The 23371-nt window shown below is 40.1% G+C and overlaps 1 protein-coding gene across 1 annotated transcript in view; it reads right to left on the bottom strand.

Moving 5' to 3' along the window:
- Positions 1–3128: 3128 nt before the first annotated feature.
- Positions 3129–23371, bottom strand: part of znf292b (zinc finger protein 292b) — a 71971-nt gene continuing 51728 nt past the window's right edge. The window contains exons 5-8 of the mRNA XM_012858123.3: positions 15401–15603; positions 10637–10773; positions 10393–10534; positions 3129–10253 (exon numbers count right to left, since the gene is read on the bottom strand). Coding sequence (XP_012713577.2) covers positions 3567–10253; positions 10393–10534; positions 10637–10773; positions 15401–15603 — 7169 coding nt within the window. The 3' untranslated portion in view covers positions 3129–3566. The remainder of the gene's footprint in view (positions 10254–10392; positions 10535–10636; positions 10774–15400; positions 15604–23371) is intronic.

Here is a 23371-nt window from a genome sequence, read left to right as displayed (position 1 = left end):
TTATATATATATATATATATATATATATATATATATATATATATATATATATATATATATATATATATATATACAAAGAGTGCCAAGAAAATATTCCCCACACCATGACACCACCACCACCAGCCTGAACCGTTGATACAAGGCAGGATGGATCCATGCTTTCCTGTTGTAGACGCCAAATTCTGACCCTACCATCCGACTGTTGCAGCAGAAATCGAGACTCATCAGACCAGGCAACGTTTTTCCAATCTTCTATTGTCCAATTTCGATGAGCTTGTGCTAATTGTAGCCTCAGTTTCCTGTTCTTAGCTGAAAGGAGTGGCACCCGATGTGGTCTTCTGCTGCTGTAGCCCATCTGCCTCAAAGTTCGACGTACTGTGCGTTCAGAGATGCTCTTCTGCCCACCTTGGTTGTAACGGGTGGTTATTTGAGTCACTGTTGCCCTATCAGCTCGAACCAGTCTGGCCATTCTCCTCTGACCTCTGGCATCAACAAGGCATTTCCGCCCACAGAACTGCCGCTCACTGGATGTTTTTTCTTTTTCGGACCATTCTCTGTAAACCCTAGAGATGGTTGTGCGTGAAAATTAGCAGTTTCTGAAATACTCAGACCAGCCCTTCTCGCACCAACAATTATGCCACGTTCAAAATCACTCAAATCACCTTTCTTCCCCATACTGATGCTCGGTTTGAACTGCAGGAGATTCTCTTGACCATGTCTACATGCCTAAATGCACTGAGTTGCCGCCATGTGATTGGCTGCTTAGAAATTAAGTGTTAACGAGCACCCAGATCATCTTCTGTACCTCCAACCAACTACAAGACCCCGAAGCCCCCTGGGTGTTACCAAGCCGGGCCGACGACTGTTATGGACAACCCAAGTCATCCATAACGGGGACTGTCCCGGAAATCGAGGACGTCTTGTCATCTTACTCTTTCTGAGAAAATCTTGGCAAAAATAATAAAGGAAAGGTTATCTGATTTCCCTGAACGAAGATAATGAAAATAAAATCCATACTTTATTCTCTAGAAATGTAATCAAAATGTATAAAACGCAGTTGTTTTGCTTAAATGTTTACTTTTCCTCGGCTAATGGTTTTTTTTTCTGGTAAAAACTTTATAGTCATGTGATTTGGTTGCAAGCCAATGACTAGGCAAAAATAAAATGTAAGCCTGACACGTATTTAAGAGCCAAATTATGACAATATGTCTTCTGCCCATGTGGACCAATGTGGAAATTACTCATTTTAGATTATACATGTTTTTCAGTGAGACGTTGGCTCATGATATCTGCTGCTTATGTTTTAATTTGAGGCCGTGATTAGCTAAAACCTACCTTTGGTAGGCAGGCACTAGTCAGCACTTTGCCCAGTCGGCCTGGATAGTTCTGCTGAATGTCCCGTCTTTCCCCAAATGGATTCAGTGGGAGCAGTCCAAGATTGATAATTTGCAGAACGGAGAACACTACACGTTATCAATATGGCTGGTCAGATTAACAAATCAGTCAGCAATGACTATTCATGTTACTTGTAATGAGCATTTTTATGTCAAACTGTTAACCATTTAATTTATGTGTTTGTCACCTATCATATTTGAGGACATTATCTGTATGGTTTAATATTTAAAATCAGCTTTGTTTGAATTCTCCTATTCATGGAAATTAGATTTGAAAATTTGAAGAACAGTAAAATAACTGGTTTCTGTTCTTCTTGCAATAAAAGCCTATTTTTAGAGAGTAAACAAAAGCTTGTGAGTGTTGCTTCCACACTGTGCAGACCCAGTGGGAGTTCGTTGTCTGTGGTGGACACAACTAGCCAAAAATTTAGCTTTACAAGCTCATATTCAGCAGCAAATCTTAGCTACAACAGTCAAACCGATGGGTTGGTTAAAGAAATTTGAGGAAGCTAACGCTAGCCATTAACCAATGGCTGTCTCAAACACGCAACGAACATGTGAAGTGCTGCATATTGGGATAGCAAGGATAAATTTCTTTTACATTTTAACTTTTCCACATTAGTGGAAGCATTTGAGAAGAATATTCTTTCTATCCCTCTATGTCCAGGCCTCAGCATTTAAAATAAACTGTTAATGCGGGCGGAGACCAGTGTTGCGAGTTCTTGCAAGAGAAACAAGCAACCAGCTCTATGAAAACAGAAATGCCCAAAAGCAGCCCACCAGGCAACTCACCACACTGTAATACAAAGGGCTCTTGTAAACAGTATAAATGAAGTGCCAGTGTTACAGAAGTTTTGGAAAAGTAAAAGTGTACCGCTGAGCCACGCGACAACCAAAAAGCCCAGCTCTGAGTCCAGTCTTCTTCCACCTCATGTGGTGCCGGTGATGAACCTAGAAAGTGAAGTTACACTAATAATTAAATGTGACTGCCATAAGACTTCTCTCTTAATGGTTCAACCCAACGTAACCTGTATGCATATATAAAGAAAGAGGTTGTCACACAGCAGTGGATACCGGGGTTTTTGTGTTATTATGAAGCTGTTGAGCAATGAGCCAAGACCACATCATAACAAAAAGAGAGATCAAAACAGCAGTTATTAACAATAGTCCTTTGTGGAGCTGACTGCTACTTCTGTAGAGAAGTATGAGTGGATGTGTAGTGTGCAAGCCAGGAGTCACAAACAGCAGGTGAATATCTTGTGAATGAATCTTATCAGACCCTAGACATTATTTTTGCATGCATCAAACTTCCCATGTAATATGTTTGGTCAGTGCAGACTACTGATCTCACTTTATGTAAAAGATAAATAAATGAATAAATAAAACATTTAAATATTAAGTCTGTTGTGTCTGCCTGTTACATGTTATCTATGTACATCCTTAGCTGGTGTGTGTGTCAGAAAACTGTCTCCATTGTAACACATGGTGACAATAAAGATTCTTGGTACTTGTTAGTGGTTAGTGTACTTACAGGAATCAAAACCCAATGTAGTGTTAACTGACTGGTTCGCCAACTGTGTCTAAACCTGGCGTCAATGGTAATGTGATAAATGAAAAGTTAGCTCTGCAATTATCTGTTTGCAGATCAGCATGATGTATTTTCATTTTAAACCCCCACAGATTAAATAACCCTGCAGGTATTCAACTTGTGACTAAAAAGTCAAAGTAAACCAGTTGGTGTTTTAACAGGTAAGTTTAATTGAGAAAAATGTAACAAAATCATTTTATAGGTCCACATACAACAGCTCTGATTTTAACCTTCACATAACTTCCCCAATGACTATTATCTTATAAAAAACACAAAACCACTAAGTAACAAAAACTTTAAGACTGCTGGTGGCAGCGGGAGATTTAAATCTATATACACAGCACGCATTGATTAATATCTCACAAACTACACACAGAATATAGCTCATTTGTCTCAAATTCCCACAGGGATAACTTAGACACCACAAGCTGATGTCATTTGAACATGCTTTACACTTTACAATATGAAAAAGAGCTGTACAGAGATAGTAATGTGGAGCAGACTGATGGTTTTAGTTTATCAACTAAGCCTTATTTAAATTCTGAGATTCATTTCTTGGATTTAAAAAAGCCTCCAAAAAGCAATCAGTCACATTTTTCTAACACTACAGCTGGGTCCATATCCTGGAGCTGTTTCAACATGGGCTCTGCAAAACTTGAAAAGGCTGGATCTAGTTTTATTTTAACCTTTGAAAGTGACTTTAAGTTCTGATGGTTGCTAAACCAGACACAGTTCTTTATGCTGTTTGAACTCGTTTGGTTCTCACTCTTTTCTGTTCCTTTAACTGATCCCATCAAACTTTGTTCTGATTTGTTAGTTTGTTCCAAGAATTTCAGGAAAGACATTTCAAATCCCATTGGTTTAAAAGAAGCCAGGGGCACAGTCTGTTCACTCTCCTCTGGAATTATTGCAAGACTTGGGGGTGTCTGTGTATTGTCCTTGCAGACAACCACAGCAACCTTAGGTGGGTGAATTACTTTTTTAGGTTTGTCAAAACTTTCTGTGAATTTTCTTGGCCGTCCTCGTTTACGTTTTAGTACCACAGCTCCTTCAGAGCTGTTCTTATTTGATAACTTGGTGTTAAACAAAGTACTGGGTATCTCTGCTGGACTCCGTCTACGTAGGACCGGCTTTGAATATTCATATTTTCCTTCTCCCATGATGGTATCTGTTGTCTTCTCAGTGTCTGACTGCTCAGAGGTGTTCTCAGATTTGGAATCATCACTCTTGATGGAACGACATTTCTGTCTGGAGAACTTTTTGCAGAATATAAAGTGACTCCTGTGCTGTTCCAAGTACTTTTCCGATAGTCCGTGTCCAATATAATGTTTGAGTATGCTCTTTTCTGATTTCATTACTGATGTGCAACCTTTGATCATACAAGGATATTGTAGCGGAAATTTCATGGTACACAGTGCAGATGCATCCACTTTAGATTTCAAGGAAGGTTTTCCATATTTCAGCCAATGTTTGCTTTTTGACTTGTCTACCTTCTTCCTGTCATGAGCTCTTTGGGGGATCTTTTTGTTGCTCTCAATGTTTTCTTTCCCATTACTGGTTTTGGTGATTTGATAATGTGAAGATGTTGAGTTTTGCTTCATCTCATCCTCTTTTACTTGCTTATTTTGTAGTTTAAGCTGGTACAGGTCCTGATGCTTTTTCATCATATGTCTGAGCATGTTTGACTTTGTGGCATAAGAGCGGTCACAGCCTTCAATTTCACACTTGAATAAAATGTGCAGTGGTTCAGGTCTGGCAAAGTTTAGGTCTTTATGTTGTTCTTTAACATGACTTTTATATTTTCTGAAAGTAGTGAAGGTTTCAGTGCAGCCCTGGTGGCCACAAGCAAACCTGCTAAGACTGATGGCAGACAATAGTGCTTCCACCTTACAGTCTGTGAACTCATGCAAGTGGAGATAATGTTGAAAGAGGTAAGGAATTTCTTGAAAAACACAGCAGCAGTCTTTAACTTGACATCTGAATTCGGTAATCTGCAGCGACTCTACCTCTTTATCATGGTCCATTAGTTCATCTGCATCATCACTTTGGTCATGCTCTTCACTCACTTCCAGTGCTGACAAGGCCGACTGATGCACAGCCTTGTAGTGGAGGATCAAATTGTGCTGGATCGTAAAGGCTGCCTCACAGCCTTGATGGACACAGCGATACGGTCTATATGGACTCATTGCATCTCTTGATTTTGGTTTCTTCCCTTTAGACTTGCAGACAATGTTATTTGTTTTAACCACTGTTCCCCTCTTGAAATAACCATTTTCATTTGTTGGCTCAGGTGTGGCAGACAAATTTTTGAATAGCGGAAATTGCTGACTCTTTGCATGCTCCTCAGGAAGGTTTCTTTGCTGTTTGGACCAATGTTCAGTAGATATCCCTGCTTTTACTGACTGTAAACTGGCAACGGTATGAGCCCCTGCCAGGGGAGTTTGTTCTTGATTATGCTTGGGAACAACTTTTAAAGGATGGATAACTGGGAAGTGATTATCCCCTTGATATTTATGATTAGTTGTGTTAGCACAAGGAACATATGTGTGACATTTTATTGAACTCTGGAGAGGACACATATATGTGCAGTTATCTGAAGTTGATTGATTAGCTGTGGTAATTGGAGCCATTGGAACCTGGCTTACACTCTCAGTCTTTTTTCGACTAGCATTTGATGCTTCAGCCTTTGCCAGCTTTCGCTTTACATCTAGGTCTGCAATTTCTTTAGTTGATAATTTGTGAGCTGTTCGGTAATGAATGCGAAGGTTTGAGTTTCGAGTGAATGCTTTTGGACATTTCTGACACTTGAAAGGAGCATACTGCCCGTATTTTTTTTTTACTGCATTGACCATCTCCAGGGTGTAGTTATGTGTTTTGGAGAGATGCTTCCACAGTGCATCGCTGGAAATGGAACTAAATGTGCAGTTAATGTTCTCACAAGCAAACGGTTTAACGTTAACAGATGTTGATGGAACTGAAGTATGCAATGTCACTTCAGAGGATACAGATGGACTCTTTGAATCAATCTCATTTTTCTTTAAAGTTATTAACTGATCAGATTTTTCTCTGACTAAGTCAAGCCTTTCAAATGCATACTGAATTTCTGTTATCCTCTGCTGCTGGCTTGCTGAGAACTCTGAAGGTCCAGGATCCCGATTAGTTGCTGCAGTTACTGGCAGGCTTGGCAGCTCTATGAGCATTCTGGGAGTCTGTCTGAAACTAGTAAAGCTCTGGGTGTTCAGTAGGTTTTCAATTTCACCAGAAGATTCTGCAATAACTGAAGATTTTCTCGTAAGGACTTCTTCATGAGCTGTTGAATGACTTGTGGCCTCATGAGACAAGTTCCGAAATCCAGAATTACTGGAAGGACTACAGACTGAGCCCGAAGCATTTTCACTCATATTTCCAGGAGGAAAGACGTTTCTGCGTTGAAAATCCCCAGCCAAAATCTGCTCACGCAGTCGCTTTTTGACATCTTTATCAGTAGTCTTCACTAGACTCATGGTTTGCTTACCAATTGTAATTGTTTGACTAAGGTGATAATCGGGAAAGAATGTTTGCTTCACTGAGTTTGAACCTTCATCTAGAGTTGACATAGTTCTCTTGGAGGGATAACTTTCATGAAAAATTAATTCAGGAGTTCTACTGATTTTGGGGGTATTGCATAGGAGAGCACTAGAAGAGTTCTCTGTGAGGACTTCTGAAAGAAGCAGATCAGATAATTTATTCCCAGGAAACTTGTCCACATGAGACTCGGGAGAATGGGTTGCACTGTATGAATTAGCTTGCTGCATCAGCTGGACAGTTTCTGTATGTTTTATAACTGAGGTACCAAGTAGATCCTCACTTTCTGCATGAGAACTACAGCTGTTTTGGAACAATGGCTGGGTATCAGGTGGAGGAACAAATGAATCAGTACTGGATTCTGTCATAAGCTGCTTGAAAATATTATTTGACTGACTATTTTCAAATGTAGGAAGGTTATTTTGAGAATTTTGAAGAGTGGGATGTTTTGTAGCTGAAGAGGAATCAGTTAACCTCTTATCTGGCTTTTGATACACAGCAACACCATTGTAAAATGGTAGTGACTGGGATGTGGCAACTGTTTGTGATGAACTTAGAAGATCAAGAAATGATTGAGGTAAATCTGTGTTTATTCCTGACTCCTGATATGGTTTGCAAACTGTTCGCTTGGACAAATGACCACCAAGAGATCTAGGATTATCAAATTGTCTGAAGCATCTTCGACAAAAGAATTTCCCATCCTTGATTATTGCGGGCCATTTGGTTCTTGTGTGTTTCTTGGCTTGCGTTTGAGTCTCAGAGCTTTCTTTAGAGGTGGTGGGGCCATAGTTCGGCTGAAAAGTTCTGTTTAAAGTTTCTTCGGCAATGGAAAAATCAGAGAGTTTATCATTTTGCCTTGAATTTGTTTTCTCTGGAGTATTTGAAAGTGGTACTGCACTGCTTTCCATCTGTACAATACAGGGCTGAGAGGCTCCCATTTGTTGTGATGACTCCACTGACCTTTGAATGCATGAAGACATAGAAGACTGAGGTCTACTCTTATCACGCTGTGGCTGCAAGGACTGTGGTTGGTTTATTTTTGATCCCATTGCAGAGCAAGAAGGAATACAAAGTGGGAAAACATCACTAGTAGAATCAATCTCTTGCATAATTTGCTGAGTAGATGGGAATATTTTGGAAGAATTACAGTTAGCAACATCTTCACTTTCAGCAGTAACAGGGTTCTGGTCCTTTGTAACTTGAGACTCCGCTGTTACTGGTCTTCGGTCAGCTCCTAACTGAGAAAGGACAATCGGATTCAAAACATTTGCCATTAGCATAGAACTGTTTGGATTGTGGGGAAATGAGGGGAGATTATGTGGAATACTACATTGAGCAGTAGTACTCATGTTAACACAGGGATTTGGTGGAATAACATTCTTTTTCTGAACTCGACGACTGGCCTGCTTCTTCTGTAATGATGAGACTGAACTTGACGGCCCTGATGCAGCATTCTGTGCTGGAATGTGGCTTAATCTGATATCAGTCCTGGCAACTTTCCATTGCTCATAGAAATCAGGGTGAACTGCTTTCATGTGCTTGGAAACACTTCTATAAGAGCTATAGTTTTTTGTACATGCTCCAAATGCACAGTGAAACCTCTCTATCTGTCCAGAAGAGGTGACTGTAATATTTGAGGGTAAATTCCTCTGGTTGCTCTCGGTTAGTTGTTGAGAGATTAGGTCTGGTGGTAGTGGTTGGGACATTGCTGAATCTGGAAAAATGTGGGGCAATGATACTACTGAATGATTCCTACAAGACACAGGCCCTAGCTGAGTAGGTAACATAAAGTTATGATTTGATTTGTAAGGGATATCACTGTTTCCTTTGCTGGGGAGTGTGTGTGGCAGACTTTGTACAAGTTCTCCTACACTGGCTTCAAATGGATGTATTGGATAACTTTGAGGTGGAATCTCACAATCTAATGACTTATGATCAAACTTGTCTTCTACTTTGTTAGAATCAAGTAAATGGGAATGCACCGACCGAATGAGAGAATTATTAGAATTGTACATGTCTGTTGGAAACACTGATTGTGGCGACTCTGATTTAAGCTGACATCCATCCACGGCATCCACATGTTCTTGTGAAGTCTCTGGCAAACTTTGTATTGTCATAAGTTCTCCATCCTTTGGATAAGCAGAAGCATCAGAGTTCAAGGTCTCCTGTAAATATTCTTGTTTCACAGTTCCTTGTTTCACAGAAGATTGACTGGAAAGCATTTGCTTACTAAGTGAAGAAGAACCAAGCTGTGTATTGGATGAGGACTGTGAACAAGGTGGACTTTCTTGATCCTGAGTAGCATGGTTGTCTAGATGTAAATCTAGCTGTTGTTGAGAGTGAAATACTTTTCCACAACCAAAAGCTTTACAAGTAAAGGTTTTGTAGTGATGTGCCTCATGGTCATAGAGTTTAAAAGGGGCATTAAAAATTTTTCCACACTTTGGAAACATGCATCTAGCTTTGAAAACTGAATGTGTTTTCTTATGTATTAGGAGTTTGGTGTTTGTGAGAAAACTTGCCTTGCAGTTTAACTGGATACAAATATAAGGCTTTGCACCACAGTGGACTTGTAAATGATCATTAAGATGTGTGACACTAATGAAGTGGCGACGACAGTACTGGCAAACCACCTTGTTGTTCTGCAGTTCAAGAAACGTTCTTGCTTCTTCATTGTCCCCATGACCTTTTACATGTGCAATGAGGTTTTTGAAAAACTTAAAGCTCCTCTTGCATTTCCCAACAGGGCACACGTTGTCTTCATTAATATCTACATCACGTCTATCCACTTGTGCCTGAGCTCTTTGAATTGCACCACAATTTTGCTGTAGTGAACTGCTGTCTTCCTTTAGCTCATTGTGGGCCTTTACCTTCAAAATTGCAATGGGAGGAGCAGCCATTTTGGAATGAACCATTGCTTTGTTGGTTTTCATTGCAGTCAGCCTTTCCTTGCAAGAAACTTTAACATGCGACGTTACATGAGGAAGCAGTGTGTCTTTTGATGTGAACGTTTGAGCACATATTGGGCAAGTATATATTCCACTGCTAAGGTGAATCTGGGCATGTCTAACAATTCGGTGACCAAGAAACTCTTTGTCGCAGAGCACACAGTACTGCATGTAGGCCTGCCAGTTTCTAAAACGGGTGGATACAAAGCCCTTTTCCCTCAGTTTCTTCATTTCTCGATTTTTCTGTTTCCTATCCATGACATCTTGAATTTCATATGTGCCGCTTACTATGTCGTTTGGGATATTATTGCACTCCTGTAAACTCATATAGTCTTCCTCTTCCTCTGTGTTCTCAGAATCATTTAGAGAATCAATGGATGAAACGATGGAAGCCTCGTTACCCATTAGTGACAGACAATGACGTTTCAGTGTTTTCCAATCCCAGAACTCTGGGTCAAAAGGCCATTGGGTTTTTAAAACCAGTAAGAGCTCACAACGTAGACAGTTAGAAATAGGCATACTTTCTTCCTCTAGTTTTTGATCTGGTTCATTGTAAAGTGTCTCCACAACATAGTATGAATCCACCGTAGGCTCCAGAAGGAACTCTGTTAGTTGGCATGCCCTCTTAACTTCCAGATCAGCTGGAAGCAAACAGGAAATTGTTTTACAGACTGTGGCCTTTCCTTTATCATCCTCTGATGTGATTCGTAGAGCCATTATGCACAACTCGATACACACTGGTAGCCCATTGTGATTTATCTAAAAAGGAAGAAAAAGCTCAGTCATTTACATCTGTCAAAAATATTAGAATGACTAAACTTAAGCATTAAAAACGGTACAAAGGCAAACAAACAGCAAGATTTAAATTATTTCTGTGAGCTCATTGTAACTAACACACCTCTGACTGAATGACCTTGATGAAGAACAGGATGTGATACACTGATTTGGATAAGACTGACATTTGCCGGCATCTATCAAGGAAGGCGTGGTCTGATGGCTCTAATCGCTTTAGCAGCTTACTCCAAAACAGCGTGAGCTCCCTGTTTTTTGAAATAGGTAAACAACACATGAGACATGGTAAAACAAAGTATAACTGAGTACCTTTACCAAGTACAATAATAGGGTATTTGGTGCTCTCTCACCAAGCACAGTATGTGTCTCCTTGGAGAAGCTGCCGGGTCAGAAAAGCTGAACATAAACTCAATGCTGCATGGTCATCTCCATCTGATTCCAAGTTGCAAATCATCTCTAGAGCATCATGACAGTCCTCCTTTGAAAGCTGAACACAAAAAAATCACATTTTAAGTTTGTGTAACTATAAACAATATTTTATATCACAAGCAAAATCTTATTTAAATAAATACATAATCATTTAAAGCTTCAACTATTCCAGATTTTAAATGTCTTATTTTGTTTATTTCTCTCATTTAGAATACTGTGTAAATAAATAATAATAAATAAATAATCAAGAATTTTCTACAAATATTTCCAAAAGACAACCTCAAATGAATCAGTGAAACCACCTATTTGAACCTCAAAATAATATAGTAGTTAGCTTTGATATAAGGGAAACATGAACAGACTTCCTGTTTGTTGTTCACCTGACAGCCAGCAGGATAAAATACGAAATTTTATCCTGCTCTCAATAACTACACCTTACCCAAAAGAAAATGTTACTATTGTAGTAATCAGCCAGTTGTATAAAACTTTTGAAAATATCTAATTCATTGTAATTTTCCACAATATTCTCCTACGAAGACTTGAGCATGCTGTAGGGATTAAGGGAAAAGCATTAGGCTGGTTTAAATCTTATCTGTCGGACAGATTCCAGTTTGTTCATGTTAATAAATCTTTTTCAAACTCTAGGGTCACTTGTGGAGTACCACAGGGTTCAGTCCTTGGACCAATTCTATTTACTATATATATGCTTCCGATCGGCAAAATTATCAGACAGCATGGGATTAGTTTCCACTGTTATGCTGATGATACTCAGCTATATTTATCCATAAATCCTGATGAATCCAATCAGTTACTTCGACTGCAGTAATGTCTTGATGACATCAAAAGCTGGATGACTTTAAATGTCCTGCACTTAAATTCTGACAAGACAGAAGTTATAATCTTTGGACCAGAGTCCTCAAAAAACAAACTTGGTGTTATTTTCGACCAAGACTAGGGTTTAATCCCGGGAGACGGGATTCCCGGGAAATCTGATCAAAACTATTTCCCGATTCCCGGGAAATGTTATGACGGGAAACGGGAAATGAAAGTAAAAAAAAAAATAATCCAGTGCGCTCCTATTGGAGTGCACTCAATGCGCGTCTATTGTTGTCTTACGTTGCATTCAGTAGCCTACCGCGGTACCGCCTAAGGAGGATGTCTACTGCCAGCTTTGTATGGGAGCATTTTAAAAAGGTTGAAAAAGGAAACGCAAAGTGCATGTTGTGTGACCGGATTGTCAGGTGTTCTGGGGGGTCGACAAGTGGATTGCGCAGACATTTAGAATCTCAGCATAGGAAAGTTCCTGAAGAAAGCCCAGCAACAAAACGTCTGTGGTAAATTACAGGAGACCTTTTATTCCACAAGGAGAAGGTTTATTTCCAGACACGAACACCGTACAGCTCCACAACAGGCTCTTTTTCTCTTTCGGCTCTCTTCCTACTACCGCTCACTCTTCTTCTACGGTCAATAACATTCTCAAACGGTAACAGCGCTTCCTAGTGGTCATGTATGTATTACACTACATTTTTCACAGTTACTACGTCTGAAAACGCTAGATGGCTACTTTAGCAAAGCTAGCAAGTCGCTTGGTGAAATACTAGCGGAGATGGCAGATTTTGATGGATTTACCTTTAATAGTATGGCAAAATGCGACTATCTCAGATCAGCACTTAAGAGAGATGGACATATTCTTCCCAAGAATCCTTCTGAAATCTCCCAACAGTTTAGAGGTTTTGCCAATGAACAAAAAAATAAACTGGTCATATGCGTTTTTCTTTGATGCGTTTTTCCCGGGATTCCCGGGAAATGCGTCGTCTTTTCCCGGGATTTGATACATCTCATTTTCGGGAAAAATATTAAACCCTAACCAAGACATGTCATTTAAATCCCATATTAAACAGGTTTCCAGAGTTTCCTTTTTTCACCTCAGTAATATTGCCAAAATTAGAAACATTCTCTCCAGAATGTTTCTAATTCTGAAAAACTAGTCCATGCATTTGTTACTTCAAGGCTGGACTATTGTAATTCTTTACTATCAGGAAGTCCACAAAATGCAGTTCAAAGTCTTCAGCTGATCCAAAATGCTGCAGCAAGAGTTCTGATGAAAATCAACAAAAGGGATCATATTTCTCCAATTTTAGCTTCCCTTCATTGGCTTCCTGTTAAATCAAGAATAGAATTTAAAATTCTTCTTCTAACGTATAAAGCCCTTAATAATCAAGCTCCATCATATATCAGAGCTCTGATTACCCCATATGTTCCTAACAGAGCACTTCGCTCTCAGACTGCAGGTCTGCTGGTGGTTCCTAGAGTCTCTAAAAGTAGAATGGGAGGCAGATCCTTTAGCTATCAGGCTCCTCTCCTGTGGAACCAACTCCCAGTTTTGGTCCGTAAGGCAGACACCATGTCTACTTTTAAGACTAAGCTTAAAACGTTCCTTTTTGACAAAGCTTATAGTTAGAGTGGCTCATGTTACCCTGAGCTGCTATAGGCTTAGGCTACTGGAGGATATCAGGACCTATTTTTCTCACTCTACTGATTTCTACTGTTCTCCAGTTCTGCATTGCATTACATTCAAATGACTGTTGTCGTTTCAGCTTTTAACTTTTTGCTCTCTCTCTTTTTCTTCATAGTAGGTACACCTGGTCTGGCGTTCTGTTAACTGTGACATCATCCAGAGAAGACAGATCACCCGCTATTACCATCTAATGTAGAACAGATTACTGGATCAATGTATGCTTCTGTGCTTTTTTGTCTGTCTTGTTGTGTCTCTGCTCTGTCTTCTGTAACCCCCAGTCGGTCGAGGCAGATGACCGTTCATACTGAGCCCGGTTCTGCTGGAGGTTTTCCTTCCTGTTAATGGGTGGTTTTTCTTCCCACTGTCGCTTCATGCTTGCTCAGTATGAGGGATTGCTGCAAAGCCATGGACAATGCAGACGACTCTCCCTGTAGCTCTACGCTTCTCCAGGAGTGAATGCTGCTTGTCGAGACTTTGAAGCAATCAACTGGTTCCCTTATATAGGAATTTTTTTACCAATCTGTATAATATGATTGATTTGACTTTGTAAAGTGCCTTGAGATGACATGTTTCATGAATTGGCGCTATATAAATAAAATTGAATTGAATTGAATAGAGCAGCAACCTAATCTAGGATTGCCGCGATTCATCAAATGACTTAATAAAAATAATCAAGGTAATATCTGCCTTGAGGCTTCGCATAAATTATTTATTCAGCAAACTGTGCTCCAGCCAAGTGGCTATCGCTAACACTACATGAATGCCAAGGGCTCGTTCTTTGTACGTTGCTTAAAACATCTGAGATCAAATGAGACATCCAAGATGATATAATCGTGCTAATCATGATCCGGCTAATTGGGTTCTTCGAACACACCTGTTTATGATTAACATGGCTGGATTAAGTTATCTGAGATAATTGCGCGTTCATGCGTCGGTTTAAAAGGGAAAATGTGTCTATAGTAGAAACTATGATCAGTAACGCTGCTATTGACTGTTCAGCGTGGCGTGTACAGTTTTTCTCCCAAGCAGAACAAGAGCTTTTAATGGAAGGTTATGCCAAATTTCAGTCATTAATTAAAACGACAGGGAACACCTCAAAGTCTGCTAAAGCCAGGAGAGAGAGCTGGCAAGAAGTAGCAGACAAATTAGACGTGTAAGTGCTGTCCATGGTAGATGTTTCTATCACTTTCTACAGTTCTAAATTTTTTCATTTTAATAATTTCATATTTACTTTGTTCTTTTATGTCAGAGCCTCCACAGGACCCACTAGAACATGGGGACAAGTAAAAGTGAAATACAAGAATATTCTACGAAATGGTAGCCTTTAATTATACTGTATTTTAAAAAGCCACTTTTTTATCCTTTTAAAAGCCACTGTTAAATGATGTGTTTGTCTGTTTATAACAGCCACCAAGAAAAATATCTCTACAATTATCTGTTGCACTGCGCGAAAGGATCCTGTCTATCTCGCAATACGTGATTAATTCGAAAAGCTCTACGAATTATTCTTGCACCTTCCGCAACCGGTTGCTGTCATAAAAAAGGACAAGACATGGCTACGACAGACTTCCCCGTCTCATCTGCTTATAAAGCCGCAATCTAATCCTGTTTACATGAAATAAGCCTGCTCGCGAGCAGGGGCCAGAATAGGTGACATCAAATCCTACCTAAAACTGCTAGCTAAGGATAAGCATAAATACAGGAACATTGTTATTCATAACACCCAGCCACAGCAATCAGAAATCACAAAAAATAGTGTTGCGTTACTTTGGTGTGTCAGTTTGCCAAATATTATGTCTGACTTCATAATTTTCTCAGGCCCTCTCCCTGAACTGACCAGTGACGGCATGTTTAGCCGCATGTTTTCATTAAACTGCTGGTTATCTATATGCTTATCCTGGAAATTATGTAGACTGCATTGTTAGTTAGAAAAACCTTTTGGGAAAAACCTGGCCTGATCCAGAGAGACAGCACCCATCTTCTTACTAAGAATCTGGTCGAATTTATTAGTTCTCCAAAATGTTGAAATCCCAGAGTCCAGACTAGGCAGATGAGCTGTAGTTTAACATTTGTTTTAATCTAGGATCTGGTTTAATTTGTTGCAAATCCAAATAGAAGCCCTAAATCCACCATTTTATTTAAATTTTTATAAATAAAATTTGCTTACCTCCAACATAAGTTGATCTTTTTCTAAAATGCCACAAAGGCAGACAAGATACATCTGCTTGAAGTCCCCCTTTGTTTGAAAAGCAGAGTATTCATTGCAGACCTTTGCCAGATGTGCAGCCTTCTCCAACTGTTTTTCCTTCATCAGTTGCTTTACTCTCATCTGCAGCAAGACAGCGCCCTCAAGCTCCAGGAACTCTTCAACTGAAAAAGTTAAATCATACAGTGAAGTTATAATTTTAAACTTTGAAAACCTGTTCTTTTATGAAGTGTAAGGAACTACTGAAAATATTTCTGCCACAATCTAAAATTGGCTTCATGGCTCTCATTCATAGTAAGGTAGAGTCAACCTAGCCTACTGGAATACACACAGTTGATGTTAACAGTCAGTTTACATTTAGTGGTAAGACTATTACAACTCAAAAACACTTAATCCCAACAGGTACTTATATGGAAATATATGGAACCCCTTGCCAAGTTCTTTTAGATTCAATAAAGATGGGGAAGGGTGTGGGCAAGGGGAAGGACCTTCAGTAGTAGTATGTATCACAGCTAAACTGAAGATGCTTTCCAATACCAAAACATGTTTTATTAGTTTTGTGAAGATAATGATTAGGGTTGTCTATTTTGTACACACATGATGCACAATGTCTTGGGGCTCCATAGCAGTCCCCTTCATAACTTTTTTTCAGCTCACTTGTAAATGGTTTTACAATGAATGAATACCAGTAATTTTATTTCAAATAATCCAGTGAATCCCATCTCAAACCAGTTTGAGCCTTTTCCTAAACAGTTTGATGCTTTGACATTGCTTTAATTTAACACTGTTTGTTCCATACCTTCACACCATTTACTGAAATGCACATTCTGTTGAAGATTGTTTGAGCACATAATCTTTTGAAATGTTGGTTATGTAATTATACCTTCCCTCTAAACTTGTTTTATTTTACTCTTTCCATTTTTACCCCATCTATTATGACTTTCACATCTGTATTTCCTTCATTATGTTTTTCGTTAGTTTTTTCATTATTTATTCTTCTTATTTTTCTCACCTGAAACATGTTATGCGGCCCATGCGGACTTGTAAGGAATCGATTGAATCAGGTATCCAAGTACAGAATGTGCACCGCTACTCAAACCCAGACATTCACAACTATGGGGCGCTATAACAAAGGACAATTTGTTATAGCGCCTGTAATTACCAAACTACTGGTCCCACACTCAAAAACTTTGTTTATTGGATGATTCTGCATCATAAAGTGATTGGGCACACCCTTCGTTTCCCAGCTACTTTTCGCACTACATGGCTACAAAGGTTAAACCTTTCTTGTTAAACTCATACATTTTTGTGCAATCCGCACAAAACTCCATATATAACCATGTAATGGACAAATAAAAAAAGTTATGGCGGCGGATTTTTTAATTTTGACTTTTTCTAAAAGCAATGCTAAAATAAGTAATTGTTAGCTAGCTGGCTCTAAATGTAATTGCTGATTATTCTAAAACCATAGCAGATTTTAACATGTCCTTCATAACCCATACTCCAAATAAGATTTTGCACACGTGTCACGCGTTTGAGGATTGTCCATCACTAGGGGGCGCTGTGATGTCAAGAAATCTACTAAGCAAGAATGGCTGATTGGATTATTACAAAACCTTCTTTATTCGCCCCCAGGCATAGCCCTGAACTAAAGTATTAAATATGGTAATGATTGAAAGAAGTGGGCGGGGCCTATTTGCAAAAGTGTGGAAAAAAAACTTAAAAACTAGAAAAATTCACCTAAAATCAATGTTTTGGTGTAATGAGCTCAGCTTTTCAGGATATATTCCTTGAATAAGGTGTAACAATTCTTTCACTGCATGTATTGAAATTTTTGAAAGTTCCACACACTGTTTTTTTTAAGTTTGTAAAATGGAGAAATCAATGTACTTTCCACAAATGTTTAATCCCAATAAAAATGGCCACTACTTGTAAAGCACATGCAGACTAAACATGGATTTCAGTTTGGTAAAAATCCAGGCGATTTTGAGCAATTTACAAGACATTGAAATTTACATTCAAAAGACTAACGGTTAAAATTTTCTCTGAAACTCTTTTCTCAATGAGAATGAAAAAATTCAAGTAATTAGATTAAGCACTCTTGGAGATCCGTGAATATTTTCAGAATTCTAGAGCAAACCGTTGATTTTTAATGAATTTATTTTAATTTTAATTTGATATAAAACATTTTGTAAAGATGGAGTCTGCCTACATCTAGTGGCAAATATTTTCTATTCACAACACTTGTCTGGAATAAATCATTTGGTTTTCAACGTATCAATTGCTTTGAGAAAAGGATATCATGGACAGCATAACACCGCTGTTGTATCATCTTCATCTAACAACCCAGACTTTTTGAAAGACCTCTTAAATTATGATATGGACTACAAGTTTTTGAAACCAATTAGAGGCACACCTGTATTTTGGCAAGGTGTTCAGAAAGAATTGATGGCCATGGCGAAAACTCTTCGCCATAGCATGACAAAGAATTCCCACATTCTTTGTCATTTTATTCTGCTGATTTACACTGGCCAGAATTTATGGAAGCATTTATGTCTGCAGGTAATGTGATGGGCAATATTGCTGACATGGAATGGACCCAAAAGTGTGACTTGTTAAAAAATAATCCTGGAACAGCAGCTAGAATGTTCGATCATAGGTTTCATTGTTTGTTAAAAGATGTCATCATGTCTCCAGCTCAGAATGAATTTTTAGATTCAATATCAGAATATATTTTGGGTAAAATATCTGGCCTCAGTCATCATTCGATGAAAAAAAAAGTCACTATTGCAGATGCATGCAATTATAACGTTTTGTTTCATTGTCCAACACAGGGGTTGGACAATGAAACTGAAACACCTGGTTTTAGACCACAATGATTTATTAGTTTGGTGAGGGGCCTCCTTTTGCAGCCAATACAGCGTCAATTCATCTTGGGAATGACATATACAAGTCCTGCACAGTGGTCAGAGGGATTTTAAGCCATTTTTCTTGCAGGATAGTGGCCAGGTCACGACGTGATGCTGGTGGAGGAAAATGTTTCCTAACTCGCTCCTCCAAAACACCCCAACGTGGCTCTATAATAGGGTGACCATATTTTCATTTGGGACAAGCAGGACACCTTTGAGCGGGGGGGGGGGGGGGATGTATGTGCATAGAGATGTATGTGGCATAGGGCTGGGCGATATAGAAAAAAAGCTTATCGATCAAAAAAGAAGAGGCATATTGATCGATATCGATAATTATTGAAAATATTTAAAACCATATTTTATGTGCAGCTCTGCCTGGACATTTTATGATATTGCTAAATGATTTGATTTAAAGAACACAAACGCAGAATTCCAATTAAATCTTTATTCAACCAACTTTTTTAACCATAACAGATTTTTTTTTTTTTAGAAAAATAACTTAACTTTATATCGCGGATCAAGAGTGGCAGGTTATTGTTTGAAGCCAGGTTTTTCAGCTGCAGAGAACAGCAGACATATCCATCACTATGAAGCATGTTACTGCATGCGTTATGTCCTTATGCCGCTTGGACGCTTTGTCATTTTATCACAAAGAAGGGAGCCCAGTTTAGCTGCTATACCTGCTTTGTTTTGGAAGAAGTTACAGAACGCGACGACGACGAGGCGCAGCTCGCGCTGCTGCGGGTGTGAGCGGCTGAGCGGCTTACGTGATGAATACTGGTGGGTTGCGTTACCAGACTCTGCTTTTACCGGTTCCTTGCAAGTTTTACAAATCACTGTTTATTTCTATCAGGCTGGCGAACTAGTAAAACCTCGTTTTGGGACCGTTTCCTCCGCCGCTACTTGCTGCTACATATTCACATGCTCTGTGTTGTGGTTTGAGAGGGCGGCGCTTAGTGACGGCGTGCCGACTGTAGCAAGGAAGTAAAACCGTCTATCGAACTTTTTATCGACCCTATTTTTTCCTATCACGCCCCACGTCTATCGATCGATAGATATTGTTATCCACGCTATCTATCTTCTGATTAAGAACAGGGCTGCCCGCACTGACGCGGCTCAGGGATTACGTCACACGCAGCGCCGTGCGCAGTGCCCTAGTGCCTGTCAATTTAATGGTCCAATGAAGGTAATTTAAAAAGCAGGACACTTCCTCACTTTCTAAAAAAAAACCGGGACGCCCGGGACAGGACGTGAGATACGGACATGTCCCGGGAAATACGGACGTTTGGTCACCCTACTCTATAATATTTAGATATGGTGACTGTACAGGCCATGGGAGATGTTCAACTTCACTTTCATGTTCATCAAACCAATCTTTCCCCAGTCTTGCTGTGTGTATTGGTGCATTGTCATCCTGATACATTGCACCTCCTTCAGGATACAATGTTTGAAGCATTGGATGCACATGGTCCTCCAGAATGGTTCGGTAGTTCTTGGCAGTGATGCGCCCATCTAGCACAAGTATGGGGCAAAGGGAATGCCATGAACCATCACTGATCCACCCCCATGCTTCACTCTGGGCATGCAACAGTCTGGGTGGTACGCTTCTTTGGGGCTTCTCCACACTGTAACTCTCCCGGATGAGGGAAAAACAGTAAAGGTGGACTCATCAAAGAACATTACATGTTTCAAATTGTCCACAGCCCAAGATTTGCGCTCCTTGCACCATTGAAACCGACGTTTGGTATTGGCACAAGTGACCAAAGGTTTGGCTATAGCAGCCCGGCCGTGGATATTGACCCTGTGGAGCTCCCAACGGACAGTTTTGGTGGAAACAGGAGAGTTGAGGAGCACATTTAATTCTGCCGTGATTTGGGGAGCCTTGGTTTTATGTTTTTTGGATACAATTCAGGTTAGCACCCGAACATCCCTTTCAGACAGCTTCCTCTTTCGTCCACAGTTAATCCTGTTGGATGTGGTTCGTCCTTCTTGGTGGTATGCTGACATTACCCTGGATACGGTGGCTCTTGATACATCACAAAGACTTGCTGTCTTGGTCACAGATGTGCCAGCAAGACGTGCACCAACAATTTGTCCTCTTTTGAACTCTGGTATGTCAGCAATAATGTTGTGTGCATTGCAATATTTTGAGCGAAACTGTGCTCTTACCCTGCTAATTGGACCTTCACACTCTGCTCTTGAGATGAGGTGTTTCAGTTTTATTGTCCAACCCCTGTATATGTAGCTGTTATTAAACCATTACTTAAGAAACCTTCTCTTGATCAAGATGAGTTAATAAATTATAGACCTATATCTAATCTAAAATTCTTGAGAAAGTAGTTGCTAATCAACTATGTGAACATTTACAAAGCAATAACCTACTTGAGGAGTTTCAGTCAGGCTTCAGAGCTCATCATAGCACTGAAACAGCTCTGGTGAAGGTCACTAATATTCTCATGGCCTCAGATAATGGACTTGTATCTATACTTGTCCTGTTAGATCTCAGTGCTGCATTTGATACAGTTGATCACAATATTCTCCTACAAAGACTTGAGCATACTGTAGGGATTAAGGGAAAAGCATTAGGCTGGTTTAAATCATATCTGTTGGACAGATTCCAGTTTGTTCAAATTAATAATAAATCCTCTTCAAACTCTAGGGCCAGTTGTGGAGTACCACGGGGTTCAGTCCTTGGGCCAATTCTCTTTGAGTGAGAGAGAGAGATAGAGAGATAGATAGAGAGAGATAGATAGAGAGAGATAGATAGAGAGATAGAGAGATAGATAGATAGAGAGATAGAGATAGATAGATAGATATACACACACACACACACACACACACACACATACACAGAAACTATATACACACAGTAGGGTGTGCGTTAATGTAACGCAGAAGATTGTAAGTCGTGGACAGGGGAGAGAGGCAGTGTCCAGTGTCACAGGTGGCTCTGGACCTTGTTGATAAGGCTGGTAGCAGATGGGAAGAAATTGTTCTTGTGGCGTGAGGTTTTGGTCCTGATGGACCGCAGCCTCCTGCCAGAGGGAAGTGTCTGAAATAGTCTGTGAGTGGGGTGAAGGGATCAGCCACAATCTTCCTGCACGCCTCAGAGTCCTGGAGGTGTACAGGTCCTGGAGAGATGGAAAATTGCAACCAATCACCTTCTCTGCAGACCGGATGACACGCTGCAGTCTGCTCTTGTCCTTGGTGGTGGCACCAGCGTACCAGATGGTGATGGAGGAGGTGAGGATGGACTCAATGATGGAGGAGTAGAAGTGCACCATCATTGTCCCTGGCAGGTTGAATTTCTTCAGCTACCACAGGAAGTACATCCGCTGCTGGGCTTTCTTGGTGAGGGAGTTGATGTTCAGCTCCCACTTTAGGTCCTGGGAGATGATAGTTCCCAGGAAGCGGAAAGACTCCACAGTGTCAATGGTGGAGTCACAGAGGGTGATAGGGAAGCTGGGGCTGAGTTCTTCCTGAAGTCCACACCCATCTCCTCTGTTTATACAGCGTTGAGCTCCAGGTTGTTCTCCCTGCACCAGATCGCCAGATGGTCAGCCTCCCACCTGTAGGCGGACTTGTCACCATCAGAGATAAGTCCGATGAGAGTGGTGTTGTCCGTGAACTTCAGGAGCTTGACAGACTGGTGACTGGAGGTGCAGCTGTTGGTGTACAGGGAGAAGAGCAGAGGAGAAAGAACACACAGACCCGGCGGCATGGGCGGGCATTGGGGGGCCGTGCCCGCCCTGTGAGCCAGCTGTGCCCGCCCTGGACTGGAAGCTGTCTTTTGTTTTTATATATATATACCTCGGAGTGGCAATCGTTCTATTAGTACTATCTTTGATGTGTCAATCATACAATTTAACCAATCAAATCAACGACTGAAGGCAACATGCTAGCCAATCACAGATGGAGTGGGGCGGGACACTGAGTTATAGCCTTCAGTCGCCGACGCGGTGGTCGGCTGTGGTCACCGTCGGTGTCGGTAGAGCGGGATGGAAGTTTGCTCTGATTACCAAACAATTACAAGAAGTGACAACGAAGCAGACACGAGCGAGCTGGAAGCAGCACGATTAATTACTGTTTGAAATGTCAGCACTGAAGTCTAAAGTGGAGTAAACATGGACGCTAGGAGGGTTAGCTACGACAGCTAGCAGCACCAGGAGCAGATCTACTGCCAAACTGGAGAAACTTGGGTTACTTGCAGACAGAAGGGAACTCTGCTTTGTTCTGCTCCTTGCGCTCCATACCTGCTGTAATTACAGAACCTCTTTTAGTGTGAATTTTTACTTCAGTCAGTGTTCAGCCTGATCTCATGCTAATAAGCATGTAGCTTATGCTGGACTTTGAGTCAAGACACAGCACTACAGGTTACCCTATCTCACTGATAGTTTCCAGTAACCCAACATAAAACCTGCCCAACTTAAAAGAAAAAAAAAAGCCCAAATCTCAAACTCTCACGTTAAAAGCACTATTAAACTATTAAACATAAGAACATGCCATTAGCACACACAACTGCACTGAAGCAAAGAAAAAAACTGTGCATACGGCCTCCGAACAAAATATGCAATCAGACAACCAAATAACACACACGATCTCTTTAACAATCAGGATATATCAACCGGAAAAAAATTATTTATAAATAGCTTCTCAACATGAGTTGTAAATCTACCTTAATATAAACTTAATTTCTCTCAGTATAGGTCAATTAAACATATCTCTTACACGCAGTCATGAAATATTTTTAAGTTGATAAGTAGAAATCAACCCCTCCTGGGCGTTTACACTGACCAAACACTTGATTAACCATTATTCTTTTCTTGTTGTATCATACCAATCAATATTATTCATTATAACTACTATTCAATGATGATGTCAGATCGACAGATTCGACTTATTTAAAAAATAAATTGACCAGTATGAGTTGTAGGAGATGGCATTTTATTAAAATGTTTTGGTTTCCTGTCCGACGTTGACAACTATTTTGATATATTTTGTTAGTAATTCTTTCTAAAAGCCC

The sequence above is a fragment of the Fundulus heteroclitus genome, chromosome 16 (genome assembly GCF_011125445.2).
Source record: "Fundulus heteroclitus isolate FHET01 chromosome 16, MU-UCD_Fhet_4.1, whole genome shotgun sequence".
In the NCBI taxonomy this organism is placed as follows: Eukaryota; Metazoa; Chordata; class Actinopteri; order Cyprinodontiformes; family Fundulidae; genus Fundulus; species Fundulus heteroclitus.
The sequence above is the reverse complement of the archived record's forward strand: the minus strand, read 5'-3'. Positions and strand labels throughout refer to the sequence as shown.